This window comes from Scatophagus argus, chromosome 14, assembly GCF_020382885.2.
Source record: "Scatophagus argus isolate fScaArg1 chromosome 14, fScaArg1.pri, whole genome shotgun sequence".
Lineage (NCBI taxonomy): Eukaryota > Metazoa > Chordata > Actinopteri > Scatophagidae > Scatophagus > Scatophagus argus.
In genome coordinates, this window is record NC_058506.1 from 4,983,730 (window position 1) to 5,010,930 (window position 27,201).

The following is a 27,201-nucleotide window of genomic DNA, read 5'->3' on the forward strand; positions in this document are numbered from 1 at the left end:
ATGATTGTCATTAGTTTAATGTATCCATATCAAAATCAGTTCCATCAGTCATGAAATGAATTGGCATTTTGATCAATTTTATTGATTTCAGAGGCATTGTCAGCTAAAGGTAGGATTAACACATACACATTCACACACACACACATTCATCTGACATTCTGGATTTATTCACAATGACGATGTTCTTGAATTTCATATTGTCACAACACCGTCAGTCAGACATGTTGCCATTATGCATAGGATTGAATTATGTTGAAACACAATTTAGTCATTTTCAAACAGCTTGATGTCGCATTGTAAACAGTGATTGTAATTATGTGAATTAATTTGCGTATAATTCAGTCTCATTATGTCTTTTTATGTTAACTGTTACTGTATGTGGTTACAACTAAGGCCTGTTAATGTGTTTTACATTAACCTTGAATGTGAGGCGATAAGTGTGACAAAATGATGCTCACTGCTGAAAGGTTTAGCCAGGGAACTGATTACACCATAATTTAGTCACACATTCTTTTATCTTTTTTCTTTTGTCTATATGGACACTCCGACTTGACTCTTTAATCTACACTTGACTCAAGAACCTGTCAGATATGTTCCTCTGCAGAGGTCAACCTCTTAAAGCAGAGGTGAAAGGGTCAGTTTAGCTGGACACTGAAGTTAAGAGCTGTACATATTCACCTGGTACCAACTCATTCAGCCATATTTTCTAGTCCCCCTCCTCTATTTATTATTGTGTCTCCGCATTCTTCTTTGTTGATGTCATGTTCATTAAATAGGACTTTTGGATTTAAACATTGTTTGGAATGTGGTGCTCGTGGACGGATGGAGTTTGAGTCAATTTCCCCGAGGTTTCCGAAAAAAAAATAAATCTTCATCCTCTTTCTCTTGCTGCCACATGTGTAAGGACTGAGTATGTGATTCCTGTGGTCAAACAGAGTGAGGTCGATGGAAATGCACCACATACTGTATATGCTTTTGCATATGGAAAGGAACGTGTACGTTCTTTGATGTTGGAAAAACAACGTGCTACATTAGATTTGGTATAAAGTAAATTCAGGAATCATTTGAAAAGAAAATAGTGATGGAATTTGAGTTCATCATGTGAATGGTTCCATTAAATGTTAAAATTATTAAGAAAATGCTAAAGTTTTCTGGTAGATCTCATTGTGATAGGCCTGTTCTTTATATCTTAATTTACATTTCTTTGACCACTTTTGGGAAGTTTGTCCATAGGTTTGGCATTTCGCTCATACTTTCAGACGAGCAGGCTGTCACAGTGCAGTGCCCATGCAGCCTTCAGCTTAATTCACGTCATTCTGATTTGATCCAAAGGTCTGTAGACTTTACAAGCCATATTACAACACAAATAAAATTGTGCAACTTTTCTGGATGGAAAAAGCTGAATGGTGAGTGGAACCAATGTATTCAGTTTTAGCATCATTGTGTGGCAGTATGCAGCCCCTGGTAGGTCACCTACCATCATGAATAATCTATCAACCCCATTTATCACTCATTTCAGAGTGCTGCCTCAGTGACATTCATTCATTTGTGGTTAACAGCTCCCCGCTCTCATTTGTCTGGTTGTGTAAGAGGCGAGGAAAGTAAGAGAGGAGAGCAGAGCGTGAAAGGAAGCGTCGGTAATGCAAATCATCTTACTTCAATTAAGGGTTTGGAAAGAGTAATTATGAGATTATATCTGATTTAAATAAAGGGTACCGAACAGAAAGACAGTGTATGTGTTTTTTCATGTAATGAGAGGAGAACAAGACAATGCTGGTCCAGGATTTATTTTGAAAGCTTGATGCTTTGCTATCAACAACAGAAGTCTTCATCTGTGAATCAGCAGGTCTATTTAAAAGCTTTTTTAACTACTTTGCTTCCTTGTGACAGTTCAGTGATGAAAAAACTGAGACAGCTTAATCTGTATTCATGCTTTGTGTAATTTTTTGTGTGTACATAACTTTCCATATGCCAGTTCTGTGTCTCAAGAATACTTGAAAACATGACACAGCACCTCAAAAGCTAATCGTATTGATTTTTTGTATTCTGAAACAAGCATAAGAGTCTGCAGCCCCAGCAGTGTGTTAGTGTCCTAACATCGGCTGATCAGTACAGCTGAGGTTAACGGGAATGTCGTTACTTTTTTGCAGACGCTTGTTTGTATACCAAAGCACTGAGCAAATTAATTAATGAATTCTGATGATGGCGAGAAATTAAAATACATCACCAAAACCAGAGGAGGACAATAATGTCTGTACCAAATTTCAACCCACATCTAACAGTCGCTTGGATATTTCAGACATGACCAAAGTGGCAGAGTGAAGGACAGGCTGACACTGACATCCTCAGAACCACGCTCTAGTTTGGCTAATGATGTTAAGCAGATTGTTTTTAATGAAGCAAACACTGAAGGTGGTCCTGGGTGGGTCTGATGCTTGTCTGATTGGTCTGTTTCAGCAAGCTGAGGTTTTGCTGTAATGATTCACTGATTTGACTTTTTGCCCTGCCTTCAGATCAACTAAGCTACAAAATGTTAGAATAACTGATTCAGCACAGCTGGAGAGCACTTAATCACCCGGGGAAATGCAATATTAGATGCATGTGTAATGTGTTCCTCGACTGAAGCGTCTTTTAATCACATAGCAAAAAATAATGGAATATCCGTAATTATTTTTTTTTCATCCATTACTAATGAAGAGAAATGATGAAATTAACACCCTTGACATTTTGTTACCCTGTGAAAGAGTGGTTGTCTGTGCATTTAAAATTCAGTGTGTGTTCCCTTTGGTGTGTGCTGTTTGGTTTAATAGTGTTCGTCAGTGTATTTGTGACCTATTGACTGCAGGTGTGTGTAACCTGACAGACATAACCACTGCTTTGTGAATGCGTATGACATGTCATGTGCTCTTCTGCCCATTCACACAGAGGTGTCTGCCATTCACTTCTTCAGTCATTCACAAAGCTCAAACCTCGCCTCTGCTTCAAGTGAGGGACACATGAATGCAGATGCTGCTGTGCACACATGGGCACATGCATAAATAGCCTTTGGACTTTTTTTTTTCTGAATCAGTTTACGCTGCAGTGGAAACGGGAGTTCTAAATATGGAATCATACGAGCTAAAAACAGCAACAAAAGCCAACCAACATCATTCACTCTTTGCCAAGTCAAGCATAAGCTCATGTTTAATTCAGAAAACTCCGGTATTCATAACTCACACTTCCTTCACCCGCAACTCTGAACCCACTGCGGCACATAACAGTTGCGGTAACACTATTCTGCTGTCAATTTACATTACATCCTCGTTAGTGAGCATGCAAATCAAATTAATTCCTCATTGCAGTGGGACCTCTCTGCCACAGTTTGAAACAAAGCCACTGCTTCAAGGCCTGATGGGAGGCGAGGAGTGATCATTATAACAGGCTAAGGGGTAATGATGTCTTTGGCTCCATGGACAGCAGGCCTGGCCATCACTTGCCATTCATATCTTCTTGAATCATTTGCATTGGTTCCTTCATTGACATTGCTCAACCCACCATGAAGCACATCTCTTATTCATTCCACATGGGCAGACAGCTAAGAGGAGGAGAACATCTCATGCCTCCTCTGGAACATGTGTTGGCGTCTTTAATGACACTGTAACATATGCAGAGCTGTGCATTAATCCAGACTCTGACAGCTGAAGGTTAGTTGTCTCCTCGGGCCTGAACGTCCATTCACACATGAAAGAAGCGAAGCTCAAAGAAGAGATGCTCAGCAGAGGGAAAGAAGGGGAAGAAAATCTGTCAGTTCTCTCTGTAGAAAGAATTTCTTGAATATAATGGCAATTATTTCTGTCCATTTTAATCTAAAATAACATCTTTAGTTTGTTTGTTTTGTTTTGTCATCTACAAAGACAAGAAGCGTTGTGCCTCAAGGATCAGTTTTCGAAGCTGTTTACACTGCTGCAATATTTTATCCAGGCATTTATGGCTCCCACACTTGTACAAAGTGTCACATAAACATCTGATAACATTAGTCAAACAAAAGTGAACAAGGTTTCTGCTGAGGTTTTAAACATAGCTGTGTAAAAAGAGCAGAACCAGATCAGAGTGCAACATAACAAGGCAAAATAATATATCAAAATGCAAAAAAAACAAAGCCACGGCTGTGAGTCAGAGCTTGACAGCAGCAGTAGGCATCATGGTATGTGTTTATAGAGCGGATCTACCTATCATTTACATCACCTTGACTTCGTGTGTAATTATATATCTATATATTATTATATCTACTTATAAGAAAGAAAAACATTTTATTTTGACTTCAAATGCATTTCTTTCTGCCTGTGCTGGTCTAATTTTCTGGCATTCCTACATTTCAGAGGAAATCTTGGCAATGTGAAGATGTTTCAGCTGTTTGCTCCACTGTGTCTTCTTGTAATGACAGTGGTTGAAAACTCGAGCACGTCCAACCTAAAGGGAACCTCTAATGAAGCAAACATCTATTTTATCTTCCCCTCAATTGCACTAACAGCCTTTGGAGTCATTTGTTGTTTTCTGTCCTCTCGCTCCCCCTTTAATCCCTCTCGTTCGGTCCTGTTAGTAGACAGAAATATGTGTTACATGGGCTAGTGGATGACAGTTTGTCAGTTTGCATCTTTGTCTTCACACGGAACACTGTGTACTGCGGTCTTTTCTCATTTCATCAATATTTCATCCTTGCTTTATTTCCATTGAGTGCATAAATGAAGTGATGTGTAATAAATCAACCAGTGGAAAACAGATCCCAGATCTCACGGTCATGTTCGGATTTCACTTCAGATGAGTTGGGAATATGACAAAAATCTCACCAAGTGCAATCAGACACTTCTATGAAGTTTCCACCACGCTTGTCTTAGTGGAGGTTACTGCGTTTCTGCGGTGTGAAGCAGGTTGGAAAAGTCGGTGGGTGTCTACAGAGAGAGGCGAGAGATTCACAGTGGAGGTGTGATACTGTGCACTGCAGATACTTCTTCTTCATGTGCGCTTCTGCCGACAACCTGCTCAGTTTGAGACAAATCATCGCTCGTCTCCTTTTCTTCCCCTGACCTCTGTTTGTACTGGGCAGGTAACTCTGCTTTGATCATCATGGCAGTCTAAAACAGGAATGTCTCTGACTGCAACCAAACCTTTTCTGAAGTGTGCTGTTCCAGCTCAGAAGGTTAGCAGGATGAATCATTTGAATAATTTACTTGTTGTTGAATATACGAATTCAAGCCACAAGGATGGTGTTAGTCATGTGTCATGAGAGTAAAGTAACAGAGTAGTTAAGCAGGATTGTTGTCACTGCAATATTAACCTTTTATGCTCTAATTTTATAATGCGATGCTGCCAAGGAAGACCAGTTTCAGTTTGTTTTTTTTGTTTTTTTCAGTTTGATTTGTGATTAAAAAAAGATTTTAGGCCATTACATTTTTTTAATCTTCATGTAAGGCAGACAAAATGTATTTTTGATTGCCTGAAGTAGAGCATATCATGTTGTAAAAAGTAACCAGAATTTATACATGATTGAAAGTGCAGGATTTACTGAAATAAATTAATGTAATCTGATATAATTGGATCTAAAAATACAGATTTAAATTTGCATTTTGTAACTCAAAATGTACTTTATGTGAATTTTAAGGGTTACAGGTTTAATATATGTGCAACAAATATGTTGACTGACATCGTCCCTCCTTATCAGTAATAGAAGTGAAATTTTAATATTATATTTTATTCATCATCATGAATTTAAGATGTCCATTTCAGAAACACATTAACACATTCAAAACAGTGATGGAATTTCAAGTGTAACGTGTATATTTCAGATTTGACTTTTGATCTGAAAACACTGCAAATGTAATATATTTTTACTTGAAATAATAGCTGACATTATTGTTCACGAGCTGAGAAACAACAGACCACTGTGATTCATTTAAAAAATGGATGGCCTAAACAATGTTGCTTTCAAACCCCGAACAAGCTGACATGTTGAAGCTTCACAAATTTACTCTGCGTGTTCTTGCAGAGTTTGTCCTCTGTGAGTTTAAGTGGCAAAGTGCAAATGGAAATTCCAATGCTTGCTAGAATGGTTCCCCTTTTCCTGTCCACGCCCCAGTGTTTCCTGCCTGCTGCATGACTAGGTGTGTTGACTTTTGGAGATTGGAGCGCCTGACTTTGGGGTACGTATCGTCTGACTGTGGGAAAGGGTGTTGCTTTCTCTCCTTTATCCAGCGACCAAAGGCTAAATCTCCACTTTGAGCTTCCTCTGACTCCTATATAATCTTCCCCTCTTCAAACTGAGGGCACGTTGGATAGAAGGCTCTGTCTAATTAAAGGCCTCACAGCCAACGTTTCAAGTCTTCTTTTGTCACAAATGCAGCGTATACTTACTCTTTGTGTTTGTGCAGCCCTGTCATGGACAAGTCCATTAGTGCTATTAGCTGCCATGTTAGTTAAGTCTGCCCCTTCCTATGAACGTCAGAACACAGAGGGCCTTCAGCTGTGGACCTCCTCACTTCCTGTGAAGGTAAATATTATGTTTTTTCACTGCATCCACAGCACGGATGGAGCCCTGTGTCACATCTGTAATGTGTCAGTGCGTTTGTAAACCACTCCGGGGACTGCAAGATTACTTTACAAACTGAGCCTCACAGATGCCTGCCTCACTGCACCTGAACAATACAGTAGTTCATTGACAGACTGAACCGCAGTCTTCTCCCACTGTGATAAAAATCAAGTCTTTGTAAGCCTCCTCAAAGACAAGGAGAAAAAGAAAGATGGTGTCCAGTTCTCAACGGGGCTGTGTATTTAAAAATGAAAGAGCCTATGCATTAATGTAGTACCTTTGAGCTGCCGACTCATTCTTGTATATCTTCACTGTGATGGAGCTTAACAAGTGTATAGACTCAGTTCTGAGTTGGTACAACAGAATACTAGCTAGTTACTAAGACGTGGCTATAACCACTGAGTCAGCAGTGAGGGGACAAATCTCATTTCCTCAAGTCTGTTTTCCTCTCCTCTCCTTTGATTATTTGGGACAGTGGTGAGTGGGCATATTTGAATACTGAGGTGTGTGTGTGTGTGTGTTCTCATATATATAATGATTACTGCCTTAAATCTATGGTGTAGTAATTTGTGAATAAAGATGGTATGTAGTGTACACCATAATAAACATTTATACATGCAAACAAGACAAAAGTGACCCAATGTAATTACAGCATTTCCCACAAACATTCAGTTGCTCTAATCTTCTTTAATTTCAGTCCTTAAAACTGTCAAAGTAAACATCTTACTTTTGCAGCACCTCCTCAGGAAATGAGAAAACCATTTGCCAAAGGTGCTGTGGTGCACTGATATCCAAAGGAACAACAGTCAACAATGTGGTTTTCAGCCACACTGGACAGTTGGTGTGAAGCATTCAAAGAAATGTTTTTCAGAGCACAGGCTTCACCCGTGTCAGATGTCCCACAGTGCAAACCAACTTTTAAGAATCTGATTGCACATTTCTCCTCAGTACTTAAGAATGTACTTGAGAATCCAGTTCCTCTGATTCATACATGTTGGCATAGCACATACATGTACAGAATGTGCTGCATTATGGTATATAGCTAATTTTAAGTCTCCTTTTGGTTACATAACACTGAAGTCACCTCACTGGTGTTTTTAAATTACCACTGATTTATCTTTGCTCTGACATGAAACAAGCTCTTTATGAAAGTCTCCTAAAAAAAATAAAAAAAAACCTGGGAGAAGATAATTAAGTGAGCAATCATTTCTCAGTGCAGACGCTTGTGGATGCTGATTCATTTGTCTGACAGAATGGAGATAACTAGAGACAACACAGTCGTATGAAGTGATTAAATAAGTTTATTTGATTTACACTCATGTACATTTTCAATCAACCCCTCCAAGGGTGCATCACAGTTCAGTTCTAGAATAATATCCTTTAATTTCTCTGATACTTCTCTTGTATTGACTTGCTCTAAAAATAAAAGTAACCTCTGTTTTCTGCACAACTTCAGAAAAAGGTTTCTTTATACATGATTCTTGTATGACAAGAAATAGCACATTCTCAATACATCACTTCAGTGATAACATAGAGTTACTCAGTACAACAGACTTAACTCCAAAAGGATTGGTGCTATATCAACTAAATTTGGCAAAGTGAAACTCAGTACATGACCCATCTGACCAGAGCCAATGTCCCTTCTGATGATGTCAGCACTTACTGTGACCATGAAGTGACAGCCCTCTATGGCAGAGGCTGTGAAGTTGATGCTAAGCTATGGTTCAAATAAATCCCTGAACATTAAGTGTGCAAAATGGTTTGATCAGTTATTCTTAAGAAAAGGAAAAAAAAAATTTACAAGAGCTACAAAAAAATTGCAAAATTATTGCACCCTAAACATGTCTTTAAATCATCACATTGCTGTTCCTTTTGCGTGGAATATGTGTGAGATGTCCGATTCATGATCACAGTAAACAGAATGAATATTAGTGATGTAAAAAGGTATTGTGTTGTTTCATTGTGATACAAAAGGATGAATAAACAACAGGCGTTTCCAAACCCAATGACATACAACAAAGTGTAATATACTCAAACATGAAACTTCCCTTTATAGATTATTCTTCATTATGGTAACAAACAAATAAATACATTGCATCCAAGCCATCATTTACAATATATTAAAGTTGCTGCGTGATATAGTTTTATATATATATATCTTGTAGTTATTAAAAAAACACCTCATTTGGTAACATTAAAAAAACTGACAAAAGGAAGGTAAGAAGCTTAGTTCATTAAGAAGATGTAGGTGTGTAAACACGTCAGGTTGGACAGAATCACATTCAGAGAGCTCCACGCAGTTGGAGAGAAGCTAAAGCTAACGATCTGGCAACAAGGACACAGCCCACACAGCAGCCCACACACAGCCAGTGAGTCACGCTCGCACATCAATGCTACAAGAACCACCTCAACGTCTCCCTTTATTCCTCTGTTAAGGTCACTCCATCCTCCTCCTCCTCCTTCTGTGTTTCTTGGAGGTCTGCAAAGTGCTTTTTTTTCCCCTTTGTGCACAAGTTTTAAAACCTCTGACACCATTAGTGGCTTCGAGGCTTTGGTAAAACTATATCCACCAGGTAATATGCAAAAAGAAATAAAAAAAACAAAAAAACAAGAGTTAGCTTCTAATCTTTGTATATACAAGTGACTAGCTATAGCAGACTTCTTTTTCTTTGTGGGAGCATTACAAATATGATACTGTAATTAATACATGGAGTGATTAATCAAATTCATATTTTGTCTATTGTCTACTTGTGTTTCTTATGTAAATTTCCATGTCGCTCTCTGCCGGGGACTCCCGCAGTCAGCTGCTGCAGTGACATATGAGGACATGCTGGTCTGGTTTCAAAGTGGGATTCCGCGCTTATCAGTTATCAGCGATAAGAGCTCCTAAGCATTCTAACCTGGGGCCAAAGAATTTCCTGTTCCTGTCTGGGATTTTGATTCCCCTCAGTAATAAACTGATGACTGTGCCTCAAAGGTCCTTTCTTCTAAATGTGGAATGGGATATCTACAATTGTGAGGGGGAAAGGTTTCTTTCCACAATGTGTCTTATTGTAACCAGCGTGGACCGCACTGGAATCCATCATTAAAAGTGACTCTGTCTCTGTGTGGGCGTTGTGTCCAGAAATTCAAAACCAAGCATCAGAGAGCCCCCCCCCCCCCAAAGAGAAACCTGGCTCACTGATAAGGCAGTGTGGATAAAAAGGATTTGTTTCCTCAAAATTGTTCGTATTGCTTCTCATGTACACAAAAACACAGGTGTTACTCTTTAGAATTAAAAAGAGTAGCATTTCATTTACTTTTGGGAAAAAGCATGTACATCATAAATTAGAACATATATATATAGTCCAGTGTCCACTTTAAATCGCCCAGATTGCATCAACATCCTTCTGAAACAGTCATAGGCAATAACCTCCAGTTTCAACTCCAACATCACACAGAAAAAGAATAAAGATTCACAAGAAACCTTGTGAAAAATAATGTGCAGAAATTTCTCATCTCTGTCATGCCATCTGGCGCTGTCTACACTGATTTAAGTGCTAAAAGCTAAAAATAAAAACATGTGGGGGTCAAAAGAAACAGCTGTGGATGTGAAAGCTCCAATTCTTAAGGCTGATTCACTGACCTTTAGACAGTAACACTTTTTGGCTCTTGGTTGACGGCTATGTTTACATGCACAGCAACACTTGCATCAATCATGTAAACACTTTATTTACTTTTGAAGTTCAACACTGCGATTAACATGTGCAGAGAAATCTCATTTTAATCACATTATTGGAGGCTTGTTTGAACAGAAAAATACTTTGAGAGTTATATTCCTGCAGTTGCATCACTTGCTCCACATCACTCGAATTTTACAGCTTCTTTCTGTTTACAGGAGTGTTGAATTGTGGAAAATTTGCACAAGAGCAACAGAGTTGCAGTTTTAAAATGATCTACTGTCTAGTAATGATAAACAGCCTAATCCAACTAATTTCAGAGCCCAAACCTGAATTATGATGTGCATGTAAACATAGTCAGGGATGACATCATGAGGGTTAATGGTGGTCAGTGCAAAATCTGAAGGAATGTAATGATGATATGGCACTTGGTGCAGATTGACAGCCGATGCCAGACAGACAGACAGACAGACATATAAAGACAGACAGGCAGACAGACCGGGCAGGTTCATGGTCAGCATTCAGTAGTATGGCATCCGGAGTCGGAGGGGTCACAGCGGGTTTTGCCATCCCACCTCCTCCCTGGAAGTTTCACTGGATCCTCGCAGACAGGGGTGAGGAGGACACCAGCTGTCGGTTGGCCGGGGCACCGCTGGGCACCTTAACACCAGCCTGTGATTTCGAGGCATTTAAAGGAGGGGCAAGACGCTCCCTCGTTCCAGTTCTGAGCAGCCAGCGAGGGCGTGTAAAAAGGAAGAGCAACAGGAAAAAGAGGAAGAGGAGGATGATCACAGCTGCGGTGACGGTGAAGAGAACATGGGCGTGGTTTTAAAGAAGCGGATCAGCTGCCTTCGCTTTTTCAGCCCCATCCTGATCCTCATGGAGTTTGGTTGCTCCTCCCAGCCCCTCATTTGGTGGTCACCTGAGAGACAGAGATAGAGAGAGAGAGAGGAGAGGAAACGTGCAGTTAGAGCCTGGCCTCACCACAGGACATTCTCATGTAATTAATGTCGAGGTCGAAAGCTTCTGGGCCATCTGTTAGGACCTTCCTGATAACTCCTGCTCACCACAACCAGCCCGTGACCTAAATATTTTCCTGAACATACCATACCCACACATAGCCTAACAATTTCTTTAATGCAGACCCCCAACCCCAGCCCCAATCTGTACAAAAACAGGCTATAAGCCAGAGCGACACAACTGCTGTCTCTCCAGAGATCCAGACAGGGGCTTGACAGGAAAGGGTTTGGTGATGTGAAATCATATTTTGTGGGTTTTCAGCAAGCTATTAGCAAGACTGCAAGACTTAATAATGGATTTTTTTTTTATTATTCAATAATTATTATTATTATTTTATTTTTATTATTTAACATACTCAAACCTTTTCAAATCTTTTTAAGCTGCTGAACTACAGTACATACAAACATGTAATGGAGCATAGGTGGCACTAAAGGGGAAGGCTACACTCTAGTTCGACCATTAAGTGTGAGAGTCATTAAGGTGCCCTGGATGCTCCAGTCCACTGCTACTACTGCTGCTGCTACAATAGGATTAGTGCAGCGAGCTCATGGGGGGATGACACACTCAAACGTGCGGGCTCATTGATGTGTTACAGAAAAACAACAAATGCATGGGTAACAGCTCAAACAGGAGGATTAGAGAAAACAATGTATTTATGGTTCTGTAGCTGCAGATCCAATCCTCCCTGGGATGAACCATTTTCCCCCAATTACTAGTGTCAGATGTTGCTGTAAACTCTGTGAATTGTTTATGAGCCAGACTTGAAATTAAAATGCTCAAATGCCAGCGTGACATAGAGATAATTAGAGTTGTGAATGCTTTGATATGTGCAAGACTGGCCTGCCTCCTCACAGCTTCACTATTACTGTGCTGGAGACTGTTGGCTCATCAAGTAAAAGGGAGGTCTGATTGGTCTGGCAAAGCACATAAACTCTAATCAAACCAACTTGTTGTGGCTTTTGGCTGGGAGGATGTAAATCGTGACTGAACTCGGCCAGAATGACATTGCTATAGATCTGACTGACAGACGGCAGAAAGATAAAGCGGTGAATGGTCTGGTACAAGAGTTCAGAGATACATAACTGAAAAGACAGCACTGCTTGAGTTCCTCCTTTTCACATATTCTTAGGCTTATGAAAGAGAAAGTGCTGAAAGTTGAGAGCCCTTCTGAGTACACTGTAAACTACAGTCACATCAGATCTTAGCTGTACGCTGTGTGTGTACATATGCATGTGTGTGTGTGGTCTGTGGTCACCGTGAAAAGGCTCAGCATTGCTGATCCAAAGCTTTTGTTGAACGATAAGTGCATGAAGAAGGAAAGTATGTGCCTGCAGCTGTATAAACACTGTTAAAAGTTCGGACAGGAGTGACTAAATCAGAGTTTTGCCCCATGATGTGAATGTCCTCCCCGAATAATAAGGGACTGTGGTTACTAAATATATGAGTGTGAAGCTCATGCTGGTCTTTTTACAACCCAGCCTGGGGATGTCTTCTAGTTATCATGCAGTGTGGGGTGAATCTGGTCAGCAGAGGAAGTTAATTGGATCTCAGAGTATCTGATCTCTGTCTGGGATTGCATCACAGGAGATTAATAGCTTGAGATGTGTAACAGCTTAGGTGATTACCTCTTCTCTTCGTCCTCATTTATTCAGCAGCCACGCGTCTTTTCTCCCCTCTTAATTCCCCTCCTTCACTTCTACTCCTCTTCAGAGCCAAACACTTTTATCAGTAATCTAACTCATTCCTTTAATCTACTGCAGCACTTGACAGTGGCGCCATATGTCTTCTTTCACCTGTCTATGTTTCAGCATGGTGGACCTCTGGGGACAGTGGTCAGAGTGAGTGTGAAGGGTGAACGCTTTACATTGGAGGATGGCTGAACCGTGAACTGTATTGATCTGCGAGTCACACCTAAGGGAGGAAGTACTGCCTCAGTGATTGGATTATCTTCCCAAACAAATGTTGAAAATCAATCAGAATCACAGAGCGCCTCAGTGGCTCACTCTAGAACAGAAACGAACAGTTCACAGGCATTTTCACCTCTGACCTCATGTAGCTGTAATCACTGTTCTCTATAATTAGCCCCTTTTGACAGCAGGGAGAAAATGCTTTAGCTGCCGTGTGTGACAGAGAACTGATGAAACCCTGAGGCTGAGAACATGAACTGAAACCTGACATGTGTGGCAGCCCTGTGGGGGCCTTTCATGTCACCTGTCATTTGCTGTGCATACTAATGACACCCTACAAATGGTAATGACATTTCACTTCTTCAGTACAGTAAAAGACCACACTGGCAGTTTTGGGTATTGCCCTTTAACTACATATTCTGTGTTCTTGATATTTTTGCAAGATTTTCCGTAGCATAACACAACTTTATAGATTGATCTCCTGCCTTCAGCACTACTATAGCCTCTCATTCATCAGTGCAAAATGCAAATTGACTTGTAGGGCTGACAAAGTTGCTTGTGATGGGTAATCCATCATTAGGAACCCCAGGACCAGGACTGAGAAACACTGCATTACAGACGAATGAATTCGAAGACATTTTTAATTTAAGAGATTTTCAGTCATTATGGTCCAGGTTGTTCAGCTCACGGATTTGTCATAAACATGTGTGAAGCCACCTCATAATTTCTGCCAGCTCGCATCAATGATGTACATAATGAACATCTTACATCTACTCAGGCTTCAAGGTTAGATGATAATTTCTGCCTGTATTTCTTCTTTTTTTTCTCTGTGGTGATGCAGCAAGAGTTTGAAGCATTGTTGAAACACTCAAGGACACTTTGACACTGCAGATTTGAAATCTGGCAGACTTCACAAGAAACAAAAAAATGATCCTTTTCACAACATACATGTTTGCTAATTGTTCATTTTCTAAAGCTGGGCCTTGTCTCATTATGCAGTGCTTTTCATCAGTCGATGCCAAATGCCAAAATGTCCTTGAATGTACAATGGAGGAACAATTTTATGATGGTTGTAACTGACTTAGAATGACTGACAGGGTCCTTATCAGCATCATCTTCTTCCTCACAGGTGGTGGTGGCTCCTTCACTGATTCAAACGGCTAGCAAAGTTAGTTTTAACGTTGGCCTCCTGGACCAGGCTATCTTTGACCAGTAAACTTTGGTCATCATTGCTTATATTCTTTATCAACATTGTTACCGTTTGGCCTCCGTGGTCCCTGTAGTGACTGAGCCCAAGAAAGCTTTCACCCTTTTCTCCTCTTATGAGCAGCCCTGTAGAGAGCACCAGGATGCCCCTGACAGTACATTTTTCTATTCTAAATTCAACCAAATGTGTGGAAGGTAAAAAACACAAACCTAAAGACTGAAATAAATGCTTGAGAAAATACTCATACATGACAAAATATTTTTGTAGTTAATGGGATCATCCTGTTTTCCGCCTGCAGGATTTTGCACCTTCATACAGTATTTCCACCAAATTGACTGTTCCCTTCAAATACTGCAGGGAGCTGCAACTGGCAGATCACACTGCTGTCTGAACTGAACTCCTTCACACTACCATTTCCTGGCTTTCACAAGTCGATGCAAATTTACCACGAAAATCTCACTAATCAAAGCACTTGTCAGCGAGCTGACGATGAAATATTATTCAATTTTCTTTTCTTTTTTTTTTTTAGGAGAGCTAATGTAAACCATAGAAGGAAGTAATTTGTTTGTTCAGTCATTACTCTTTCTGACCTCCATTTGACACTAGGAGGTGGTGATAATAAACCCAGCAGTACATTCATGACCTATTTTCTTTTGCACTTTGTGTACATGCAGTATTTTGTTTAGGGGACAAATAAACCCAGACAGACTGATGATTAGGAAGGGCTAAAACCTTGACCTTTTGGCTAAACATGATAACCTTTACAAATAAGCCACAACAGATTCCTTGTCCCCCTAATCAGTGAGTCAGAGTTTAATCTTGTTTTTCTTTAACGGCAACAGAAGAATTTCTCTATTGTCCTACAGTGCAAAGTTGGCTGGTGTGCTGCCAATTATTGTGTCGTTTCTTTGCTCACTTAATAATTAGAGCGGTTTTGCACCATGTGTGTGAGTCTGATAAAGGCAGGAAGGCAGCTTGGGCCTTGATAAGATGCCATATAGTTGCTCAAATAAGCACCACTCCAAGAATGCTTGGACATTCCTTGAGTACAATGAGAAGGGAAATGGATCATAGATCAATCATTTGTGCATGGTCTTGTGGATCACCTCCAGCTTTTACACTGTCATAAAGCTTTGGATTGCCTCAGGCCAAAGTGATTTTTCAGCCCTGGAAAATCTTGTTTTCGATCTCTATGTCTCCTAATGAAAGGATCTAACAAGAAGAGAGCCCTATAAATGTTAATGTTCCAAGACTTGCTATCAACCACTTAAAATGCTTGAACTTCTGATGTGAAAAGCAATCAAGTGTAAAGGCAGGGAAAAGGCAATTTACCTGGTCATACCTTGACTGAGGAGGGTGGATGTGTCAGCTGGTTCAACCTGAGGAAGGAGGAATAGTTTTAGAAATTAAGGATGCACCAAAACTCTGAGACAGACCTTCTCAAAGCACACTCAACTTTGTTTTACTGTCTTTTTCCAAGTAATCACCACCAAATGTTTCCCACTTTTCAGTTTTCACTCATCACATGCTAACTGTCCTCTCTGATCCTGCAGGCTGCAGTGCTCAACCCGCCCTGACACACACTGAATCTGCACTGGCAAGGTGCACTGGCATGGCAGATGAGACAGTTCTGCTCTCCCACCTCACTAAGTGTAAATGTGGAATGGGTGAAAATGTGTGTGTCTGGGGGGAAACTGAAACTGAGATATAAATGGCAACCCTGCAGCCAAAAAAAGCTAACAACCTAGAAATAATAAAGCACTCTTTAAGGCTGGAAATAGAAAAGCGCGCTCCAGTGAATAACTCGTTCGGCTCCGCGCCTTTTATAAATAGCATCGTGTATCTGAGGACACACTCAAAGCAGGGGAAAAAACAGCAGCAAAGCACTCTGTAAAGTCAGACGGAATTTATAAATTGGGGGCTTTATACCATGAATGGCACCTATAAATATCACAGCCATAAAACAGCCCTAGTTGTACAACGTTGTGGATGTTGTCGTCTTTCTTGGTCCCATAGGTGCTGTTTGCAGCGAGTTACATAAGAGCTGCTGCTGTTTAAGTCTGAGGTTTGTCTTCATTGGGACATTAAGTACAAATCTGTATGGTTCTGTACAGGCCTTTGGTATACTATGTGAGGTATGCAACAGTACGCTTGCTGTGTGTGTTTATATATAGCTGGATGAAATATGACATGGTTGTGTATGATTAGCTCCTCTGTGAGTGAGGCATACAAGCAAATGTGGAAGTGAACAAGAACAACCTGAATTACTCTGACAGGACAGTTCATTGTAGACACAGATGGAAACGCATTTGAGTAAATGTAGGAGAATACTGCATTTCATATTAAATTAGGATCAAAGTGCATTCTCAGTCTAATATCCTGACATCAAATATCATACATTTGAAAGTTCAGGAGAAAGTTGGGTACTTTCTAATCATATAAAACAGATGTATTTGTTTTCATAAAGAAGACAGATAGATATAAATGAACAACCTTCCAGTGCCTCCAAGAGTCTCTTTTAAATGTCTGGGACTTTTTAAACTCCATCTGTTGCTCTTTTAGCTTAAAGCATGTAGTGTGAAAGTCAAGGGGTTGTGGTTAGATATAGTCTGAGTGAACATGTGCCATCTGCCCACACTGTGCAATAATGTGGTCAGATAGCTTGAACCACATATTGGACCACAAACAAGTATCTATTCCTGGCATGATGGCAAGAGTGAGACTTTTCTTTTAGTCATTGTTCTGCATTTCATGCCTTTTTTCCCCTGGACCAGGAACAACAGAAACCACAGCACAGCGTTGCAGAGACCCCTTTAAAACCGTATTTTATAAGAACTATTTACAGCTTGGATAATAGCTTGACCCCAGGATTCTAACTTTCAGTAAATCTATGTGAAGTTTCTACATTTCTTTTTGCAAATTTTAAGTTGTCCTCCACATTACATATGATTATAAAATAAGCTTATTCTGCTTAAACTGCACTAAAATCTCTCAAATCTCTCTTTATGTGGGAAAGACCAGCAACCAACTCCACAGGATGAAGACAAGGCGACTGCAGACAGACGTCAGACATCAGACTGCCATCCTGTCTAAAAACGTCCCTCATCTTCAACAGGAAGGAAGTCATTTCTGAGAGCGCTGGCAGCAGGGGAGTACATCAATGTGATAAAAAGTTGGAAAAAAATAGCAAGAAAGAAACAAGAAGTCATGTCTCACCATCTGAAAGACGATGAGTGTGTTTGTTTTAGCCTTTTAAGGCCATGACCAGCTACCGTGCCCTCTGGGTTCACGTCTTTGGTGTTTGACAGAGGAAAATATGAATGCATGAATAAGAGGGGCGGTAGCTGGTAAAAGTCTAAGTAAGCACTCTTTAACAAACTGATGGCTAGAACAGCTTGTGTCAGCTCTGGAGCACTTTCAGCTGACTGGCTCTTTCTATTGGCTCAAAGGCTTTTCAAAGTCTTGCAGGATTGGCACCACCGTTGGCAACGCTGGGCAGCTTGTCCCTGATGGACGGCAAACCTCAGCATCAGGGTTAAAGAGCATAGTGCTGTCCAGACAAAGTCTCAAACCTTTTTGTGTCTGTACGGCACTCAGAGCAAAAATAAAGCTGTTTCCTCTGCCTCTTGTACTGAGGTGATGTGTTTGGATATTTGGAGTCAATAGAGGACATCTGAAGCAAGTAGTAAATATTTAAAGAATAAACAACTAAATAATGAATGAAATAATGACGAGTTATTCAAACAATGTCTGAGTCACTTACTGTTTCTCAGCCTTCTCCCTGTCATCCAGGAAAAACAGGGCAGTGGCCAGGAAAAACATGCCCCCCAGGACGATGATAAACGGACAAAGCATGAGGGCATAGCCCAGACTGAGGAATCGCCACAGCGATGACGTGGTGTAGCTCTGCTGAAGGCCGTCGGAGATCTTCACCCAGGAGCACCAGCATAAATACACAACGACAAACACACACCCACCAACCATCACCAAAACCACCACACGTACGCACACAGAAACAAAAGAGAAGAGAGATTTCATTCAAACTAATCATCCAGCAAAGGTTCTTAAAATATTCTCTGACACACTGTATGACTCTATATGCTGTTCTCATACTCATACTGAACGGCTTTACCAGAATGAGTTCTGCATGTTTCATCATAGCAACAGATAAAACAGTCCAAAAGCATGATGTAAGACGCCCTGTTTTTGTTTTAAGCGAGGCAGGATTTCGCAGCTAATAGCTCATATTGCTGTCGATGGCCTGAGTAACACTGGTGTTCGGCCTGTCGTGCGTGGTGCTGAGGAAAACAACAGCTGGAGAACAGTGGGTGGGAAGTGACCATTTCTGTCTTCCAGTGTCACTCACGAGGCAGCTCTCAAAGAGATCACCGTACTGACAATCGTGATGGAGAGGAGGCTGCTGATGGTGGCTTTTAGCAGATTGCGTGCAAAGCGGGAACAAGAGGGGGCTTCTAGTCTGTGAGTCTGAGCGGCTATAGGTCACCCTGGCTGAAGCATGCTGATTACATGTTAGCGTCAGCAGAATGAGGTTCTCTATGGGGCGAAGTGGAGAACTGCTTGACAGGAGGGAACGACTGTGTGTGTACACTATGTGTTCATGTGCGCATATGCAAGATTGCACTCCTCATGACACACACATGTAGTGTGTGTCACGAGGAGTGATCAGAGAAGGGCAGCGGAAGGTACAACAAAATAAATAAAATACACATGTGTGATTAAATCTGGTGTACTTCCAGCAGCTGTGTGTGTGGCCAGAGCAGAATCATTTTGTCAGGTACAGTAAATTGTCTGAGACCTGCACAGTACAGCTTAGCTAAAAATACACAGTAAACTGCTGCACGTCTAATTATCGAACTAGAAACCATTTCTTGGGAGATTGCTGAGAGATTGGTGCATGCGTTCCCCTGCCACCCACTCTGCCTGTGGCCATGTCCTAATCATACGGTATAGAAGAAGTCCATTATCTGTTTCTCAGGGGATTCTAATGTGACAACTGCCTTGTCTACGTGCTGATGGAGGGGATCTTGGCTCAAACTTACACGATGATTCCAGATAAAGCTTTTTTTTTTCTACACAACAGGAAGTGGCAGTTGGGTGGCACTAATATCTGCAGGCGTTTCCACAACTACAGTGAAAGCACCACACTGGTTTATAGAGTTGAGTACATCATCTGCAGCTCTGGTTGGTACACATGTCAAAACCCTTTGTGAACCAAAAGGACTCACTCACTCACTCACTTTCTCCTGTGGTTGCTTAGCAATAACCACCAGTCTGTTTTTCTTGAGATTCTCTACTTTGCTCATTCACAGGATATGTGCCAGGCTGCATGGCTGAGTGTACATCTGCCCGCCCTCAGCATGCGTCATGACAAGTCCATCACACTCGCGTGCTAAACCTCAACTCAGGAACTGAGGCAGCGAGTGGTGACGCACTCGGAGCGTTTCGGGCCTCGTTGGTCAGGGGTTTGTGGAGGAGTGAGAATCCACCGGACATTCAGTGTGTCACTCAGAGGAGAGTCGTGATCCTGGAGGCTGGATGGAGAGCCTGAGTGACTGGCTAACTGTGGGGGCATGCCTGGGTAACTCTGGCTGGCAGTGTATGTGTGTGTGTGTGTGAGCTGCATAGTTCTGACATGTGGAGCTTGTCGGAACATTACCAGAGCAACATTACAGATTGTATTTTAAAGCCTCCATTCTCCACATGACATGATGTAAGGTTGGAACTAAAGGTGAAACTGATTATTTTCATTATCAAATCAAGGTTTGTTCTTTACTTTGCTTTGTCTGACTAACAGTCACAAACCCAAAGATATTTAATTAACAGTCACGCTATAGTTCAGACTCTCTCTCTGGTGTCAATAGGATGTTTTATGTGATCTGCAGAGACAATACAGGACCAATCTTTGAGCCGGATACTGTTTCTCAGAATCTACATTTTTTTTTAAAAATGCCAGTTTGGTTTAGTCTTTTCAAGAGCTTGTCAGTACTTGGAGATAACTTACTGCTCCTTTTATCTGGCGTTGACAAGAGTTTAACATTTCCATTGCAGGAAGAAAGAAAGGAAAAATCTTCAATGCAGCTCAACCGACAGCTGTGTGTGCTGCCAGCCTGTCAGGCCCTGACAGAGGATCTCAAGGATCAGTTTGATTCACTAATCAAAGACTTCCACTTTGCCTTTGTTAACATGACCTCGGCTGTGAGCCAGAGACACCACAATGCAATGCAATGCAAACACATTAAACTAAGACAGTCTATTCTATCCCTGCACTCAAGTGTATAAATACTGGTGAAAAAGTGAAACGTTAGGATATAACGTGAAGATTGTGAAATGTATTATGGCTGTTACTGCAGCATATTTTTGTGTGTCGTACTTCCAAAGAAGCCATTTTTTCCATTTTCCCAGTTTCTCCTGCTTCCTGTTTGCTCTAATAAGGCATACAGAATGTGTACCTGTGGAGTTACTATTTAACTTCAGAAACGTTCATTCTCTATTTGGAATGGAAAGAATGCTGCTTGACAGTCTGAGATGGATCCTGTTTCACACTCCACTGAAGAGCAAGCAGCACTTGTATTCTTGCCTCCTGGATGCTATTCTTTGGGTGTGTCTTTTGGAAGGTGTGAGTGTGTGTGTTTGCATGTGTATGTGTATGTGTATGTGTGTGTGTGTGTGTGTGTGTGTGTGTGTGTGTGTGTGTTTGGGGGGTGTTTTGGGGGGCGTGGATGTGGGGGTTAGGGGGTGTGACTGTGACCTTCAGAGGCCTAGTGACCCAATAAGAACAACTCTCTCATCTTCTGACCAATCAAATACAGTAGCACTGGTCCTCTCCTGGGATCCATGAAATTTACTACAAACCGCCAGTGACAGCCTGAAGAGCAGTGGTGAAATCACAGCTCTGTTCACCAGCCCTACTGAGACATGTGTTAAAAGCTCCTCTTGTACCTCACTTGGCCCACTTAAAGAAAGAACTGAACTGGTATCTGAATACATCGTGTGTATGAATGGCGCACTCACAGGGTACATTTAAAGCTGTATGTTCCAGCTGGAACAACCTGGGGGGGGGGGATCTTAAATGTACACCCTGATCACCACACAAAGCTGCTTCTGGGAGAGTCTTACCAGGCCAATCAGGTACGGACTTCCTGCATCACCCAAAAGATGAGAAGTGAAGCTCTGAAAGGCGACCGCCGTTGCCCTCCGTGTGGGGATAACGACAAACTGCACAGAAATAGGGGAGGGGAGGTGGGGGTGGAGTGAAAAACAGATGAGATTGTGTAAGGTAAAGAAGAGACAGAGGTAGAAACATTCACTCAGTCATGTTTAAAAACTCTTCCAGTCTTCAATTATTAGAGTCCACCTGATCGGGTCAGAACACCTGATTCGGACCTGTCAGTCACAGTGAAAATGTCAGTGATGGCCTGTTTCTGTCTTTATGAGCTCAGCACAGTCTCTATCCTAATTACAAATTAAGTAGCTGGTTGATACATCCACTTGGCTCACTCGGCCAAAGCCCACGTCAGAGAGAAGGCGCTCTTCCATTTGTTTCCATGAACAGCGCATGAATCAACGATGGTAAAGGCAGTAGTTATCAGCCGCACCCAAACTTTAGGTCTAAGTCCACTCACACATTTCGCAACTTAACTGGATGACTGCTATTTGGTGTAGTTTGATTCAGGAATTTCCAGTGACCCAGCAGATAAGTATAGGTTCTCAGTACTTACCATTAAAATGTCTGCTGTTATGGCCCAGTTCAGGAAAAGCAGTGTCTCTCCTATAAAAATGCAAACCTAAATAAAAGAAGAAAATAAAATTGTCAATTTATTGACGCTAATTAACCTCAGCCAGTTTCCACTGCACAACAGACTGGTAACCAGGCATGAAGCCAAAAGAGGAGGATGCAGATATTTCTACCGTGTGTGGGAAATCCACTGCTGAATAAAAGTGCTTGGTGGCTGTGGTTTAAAAACATGTTATTATGCTGTGGCCCAATTATACACGGAGGTGGAGGCCTTCATTTTGGTCCCATTGAACAGAGTATTTAGCTTCCGAGCTGAAAACAGCACAGCATGATAAAAGCTGTTTGTCAAAGCTGTGTATTCAGTGTGGAAACATCTGAACACTTCCTAAGTTTAGATGCAGTGTGCATGTGAATTTATGTTCTGCTTCTGAATGGGTGGAACAGAAAATGTAAACTTTAAATAACATAGTGAAATTGACATACAGCCTACTGAAAGTACAAGTAGGCTACTGCATATGCACGAGCTAGTAGCAGCTGGTGTTGCTATTTGGCCACTTTCTTAAAAACAGACCCAGAGGGATTTGGTTGCAGTGGAATCTCGTGTATCTGAGTTGGCTAGTTTCGTATGGCATGGTTTAACACAGGCGGTTGATGTGTGTTTCCTGCTGGGGAATAACCCTGCTGCAAGTGTGCCAGACCTACAGTAAAGTTCATAAAGCTACAGAAGGGGTCTGACAGCTGAGATCTAGTCTGCTGTGAGAGCTGTGAACCAGACACCGTGACCGACATATTGCCTCTTAGAAGACTTAGCTGTGTGTTGACGAGACAACAGCTGCGAGGGGGTCAATCGGCCTCGACAGAGCAGCACTCACCGTTGCAGCCACGTCACGCCTTATAATGTGACACATCTGTCAGTGCTTCGCCATGAAACCAGAGCTGATCACTTACAACTGCTACTCTACTGTACGATGATTTAATATTGTACAGCAGAGTAGTGTGAGAAGAAGTGAAGTCACATACACTACAGAGACAACAGTATCCAGAACCACCTCTTTATAGGGCTGTATTTCAGGGGTTGGGCTTGGTCTCTTACTTCCAGTAAAGGGAAATCCCACTGCTTCAGCATACCAAGACATTTTGGACAATGCTATGCTTCCAACTTTGTTTGTGGAAGGCCCTTTTCTATTCCAGCATGACTGTGCCCCAGTGTACAAAGCAAAGTCCATAAAGACATGGCTGGATGAGTTTGATGTGGAAGAACTTGACTGGCTCACACAGAGCCCTGACCTCAACCCCATCAAACACCTTAGGGATGAACTGGACCGGAGATTGCGATGCAGGCCTTTTGATCCGACATCACAAATGCCCTACTGCATGAATGGGCAAAAATTCCCACAGAAACACAATCTTGTGGAAAGCGTTCCCTGAAGAATGGAAGATTTTATGGCTACAAAGCTAATTTTCATACAACCAAATACTTTATTCTTCCTTGGTAAACATTTGAGAGTGCTAACCTCCTCTGTGACCGGTACAAAAATAGAAATGTGGTGTCACTGGGGTGCATCAGCAAAAGACCTTTCTGTCACACAGCATTTGTTTAAAATTGAGTTGGACAGATTCGTGATTGTGTAATTAATATGGATGCTGCTGCACCTCAGGTCTAATTGGCTGAGTCATGCCTCTGTCAAACACTTGATAAATGTACACCTTTGACCTAATGGACTTCATATAAATTTCAGTTCATTAAATTAAAATCACCACTTACACAAGTAATTATTTGTCATTTAGGAACACTCAACTTTGCTGTTGAGGCAGTCAGGAAACAATAGTGTATTGAGAATAGGGCAATTAAATCAGAAGGTTCTAATACCTAAAATACTGTAAAAAATTGACTGTACTGAACCTGCAGTAAACAAAGTCAAAGGGCAGCCATGCCAAGGTCAGTCAAGGTCGCATATTTAGGATATGGATTGCTTGTTATGTTCCCTTACACGCATGGGAAATATTCTCCATCATTTCCAGCTTTCCAGTATTTTTACCGCCCAAGTTGTTGAGAGTCAGTTCCGACTCTTTTGTCTCTGATAAGGGTAAGAAATATGTGCTTGGTGAGTCCAACAGCCCAGAATGCATTGTCTCAGGGCAGTGGTTGTTAAGTTGCACCCTTTCCTGCCACACAAGTGCTCTGAGTATTTGCCTGACACTCGAAGTCTAGGTCATATGAGGTATGAGCCTCAGCAACCTGCAGCAGCTCCTGAGGCCATCTCAATCTAACCAGCAATTAAGGCTATTCATTATGAGAGAGCAACACCCACTCACTACTCCTGGACCGGAATGGAACTGGCATCAGACAGGGTGTCTTTTTACAGCTTAATTCCTGATTCAAACATTAACCTCATCTGATAAACTTTAACTAAGCCTCCATGTGTTAAACTGGTTACCAGGCTTTTCCTTTTAATTCTCAGTTCCCATGGCTTATCCATAATTAATATATTAATATAACTCTTTGTCAGAGGATCATTTTTCTCTGTGGACCTATTGGCTTGTGGAAGCAGGAAAGCAAAAATGGACTGACGATACATATAAGATTATATATAAAATATATAAGAGCTACAGGAAGAGACTCTTACATAAGCTCCTATGATGCTCTTCTTGGCCACTACAAAGATGAGGCAAATGAAGATGGCTGAGCCCAGCATGCTGACAGCGCACACTAGCGGGTCGGCTCGCTCCGTCTTCTGGCGGCACAGGCGTGTGGTGACTGCCCCGATGACCACGCCTAACAGACCCGTCACACAGGTGATTGCCCCGAAGATTAGGCTAGACAGAAGAAATTATAACTTATTTCAAAGCAAATATATATCATGCATGTTTTTGGTAAAGTAAGTAATAACATCAGTGAAGCTGTAAAATAGCATGAATCCACTTAAGCCCAGTTTGTTTAACTTTCGGCATGTGGTACTCAAAGGACACTGGTATTTTTCTCTTTTACAAGGTTTCCAGTTAAGCCAGTGACTTTAAAGTTAACACTGTGTTTAATCATTAACCTCTCACCTGTCTGTGCTACTGCAGATCTCTTTTGTACAGGCCTCTGCAGTCTTCTGGACCACCTGGGCTCTGGCCAGGTACAAAGGAATCCATATACCAAATGCACCTGTGGCAAAAGACACCGCCGCAGATGCCAGGGAGGAGAACACGTAGCTTCGACTAGCCACAAAGAAACACATGCACACACAAAATTAATTGTGATTATCTTGGCTTGGAAAAGACAGAGAATAAACAAGCTACTGTTTTTTGTCGCACAGTCGCAAACATCTTAGTTGCACCGGCTGTTCCTCTAATCTGATAACAACTGCAAATACATAATAAAGAAATACAGCAGGAGTTGAGGAGATTATCTGGTTGGACAAGAAACCAGAATTTACAGGCGCTAAATGGTGAAAAAACTGACATGAAATGCAGTTACACTGGCAATTCATGTAGGAAACAAAAATAACACACTTAACTCTTTTTGTGTTTCCATTGGTGGTGAGTGTGGCAGACTAAATATCACCAGGAATGCAGGGGATGAATGTGTGGTTGATCGCCTAAAATAGATCTCATAAACCTGAAAGGCTACATTACAGTTTCTGTATAGAGCTAAGAACTTTTTTTTAACAAAATGTAGCCCACAGGTCATATTACAACAAGGGCCTACAGTGTCATGGACGTAAAGCTCCCTACACAGGTCAGCAGCAATGCAGCATGCTAGTGTATGAGCGGCACTGGTTCACTGTGTCTTCTGTTGACATTACCATCTTTGTAATAGCTACCATAAAAAGATCTAATATATAATACCTGTCGCCTATCATGCTAAACCGTTAGCATGCATGGCTCATTGTGATCTACCGGGAAAAAACAAAACCTGGTGTATTCTCTTTAGTCTGAAAAGAAGCCTTACTTCTTGGCAAGCGCCTTCATGTCACAGCACCAGGAAGTACGTGTTTTGATGCGTCCTCCCATCTGGTCAGCGCTGCCTCTCTTTGGCTCAGGCACGAAGACCAGGATCAGAGTTCCTGCGGTGATCCCTAAAACTGGGGACACCTATAGGGACAAGAAAGACCTATGAGATCTCATACCATGCTAAGACATCACACTGACATGATATCCAGAGTGGTTGTAGTTTGAAGGTGCAGGCCAAAGAACAATGTGTTCATATAAAATACTGAATGAAGGCCGCTATGTTTGCCGATACGCCTGACATCCTATACAAGCCCTCTGGAGCTGTGTGTGTGTGTGTGTGTGTGTGTGTGTGTGTGTGTGTGTGCTTGCCTGTGTGTATAAGCATAGAAGACTTTAAAGGAGCTTTTTGCCTTTGAGAGCTGCTTTGTGAGCTCTGCACTGAGGGGAAAACCTCACGAGTGCCCATCTGCTGTTATGTTCACTATCATCTTTTATGGGTTATGAGGTAGCATGTTTGTGCATGTGTGTGTGTTGGGGGGGCAAAGACAAAAAGCAGGATGGGATGTGTGGGAGAGGATTTGTTCAAGTAATACATATTATTCACGAAAGCAAAACCAATTTTGTCTGTCAGGGGAAATTCATCATATTATATTTTGCAGCACATTTATATGCATAAGTACTGTAGTACTGTGAAACATATGCGTGTGTTGGTGTGTATATGTGTATGCGCATGAGTGTGTCTTCAAATTTTTCATTGAGGGAGGAACACATAGTCTGATGTGGCTCATAATGTGGCTGATGGTATGGCTCAACACACTCTTTATGGTCTCAAAGGTGCAAGGACTACACCAACACTGATAATTTCCTTTCCAGTACTGTGTCTTCATTCCAATCTTCTTCTCCTTATGTGGGGAAATTAAGTGGCTTCCCATCTCCATCAGAATCATACAATCTGCAAAGTTTTGCACTCAAGTCCCTTCAGAATGAATCTGTGACCTTTGACCCTGACTCCCACTGTGTCCATTAGACACTTCCTGTATGTACGCTTGGCAATCAAACAAATTAGCTCTTGACCTCGCTGGCACTTCATTTCATTTCAGTTCCTTCTTATCGTCCACATTTTTCCTTAACAAGGAAGGTAGCTGGAACGC

General features: G+C 41.5%; 1 protein-coding gene across 2 annotated transcripts in view; it reads right to left on the reverse strand.

Annotated features, from left to right (window-relative positions):
* Positions 1–7,845: 7,845 nt before the first annotated feature.
* spns2 (spinster homolog 2 (Drosophila)) overlaps positions 7,846–27,201 on the reverse strand; it is a 60,394-nt gene continuing 41,038 nt past the window's right edge. The window contains exons 6-13 of one of the 2 annotated variants that reach the window (XM_046411733.1): positions 26,049–26,191; positions 25,163–25,315; positions 24,739–24,928; positions 22,095–22,160; positions 21,493–21,591; positions 18,119–18,282; positions 15,698–15,734; positions 7,846–11,143 (exon numbers count right to left, since the gene is read on the reverse strand). In XM_046411733.1, the coding sequence (XP_046267689.1) occupies positions 11,129–11,143; positions 15,698–15,734; positions 18,119–18,282; positions 21,493–21,591; positions 22,095–22,160; positions 24,739–24,928; positions 25,163–25,315; positions 26,049–26,191 (867 nt within the window). In that variant the 3' untranslated portion in view covers positions 7,846–11,128. Of the gene's footprint in view, positions 11,144–15,687; positions 15,735–18,118; positions 18,283–21,492; positions 21,592–22,094; positions 22,161–24,738; positions 24,929–25,162; positions 25,316–26,048; positions 26,192–27,201 lie in introns of both variants that reach the window. The other variant, XM_046411734.1, reaches the window with a different exon arrangement.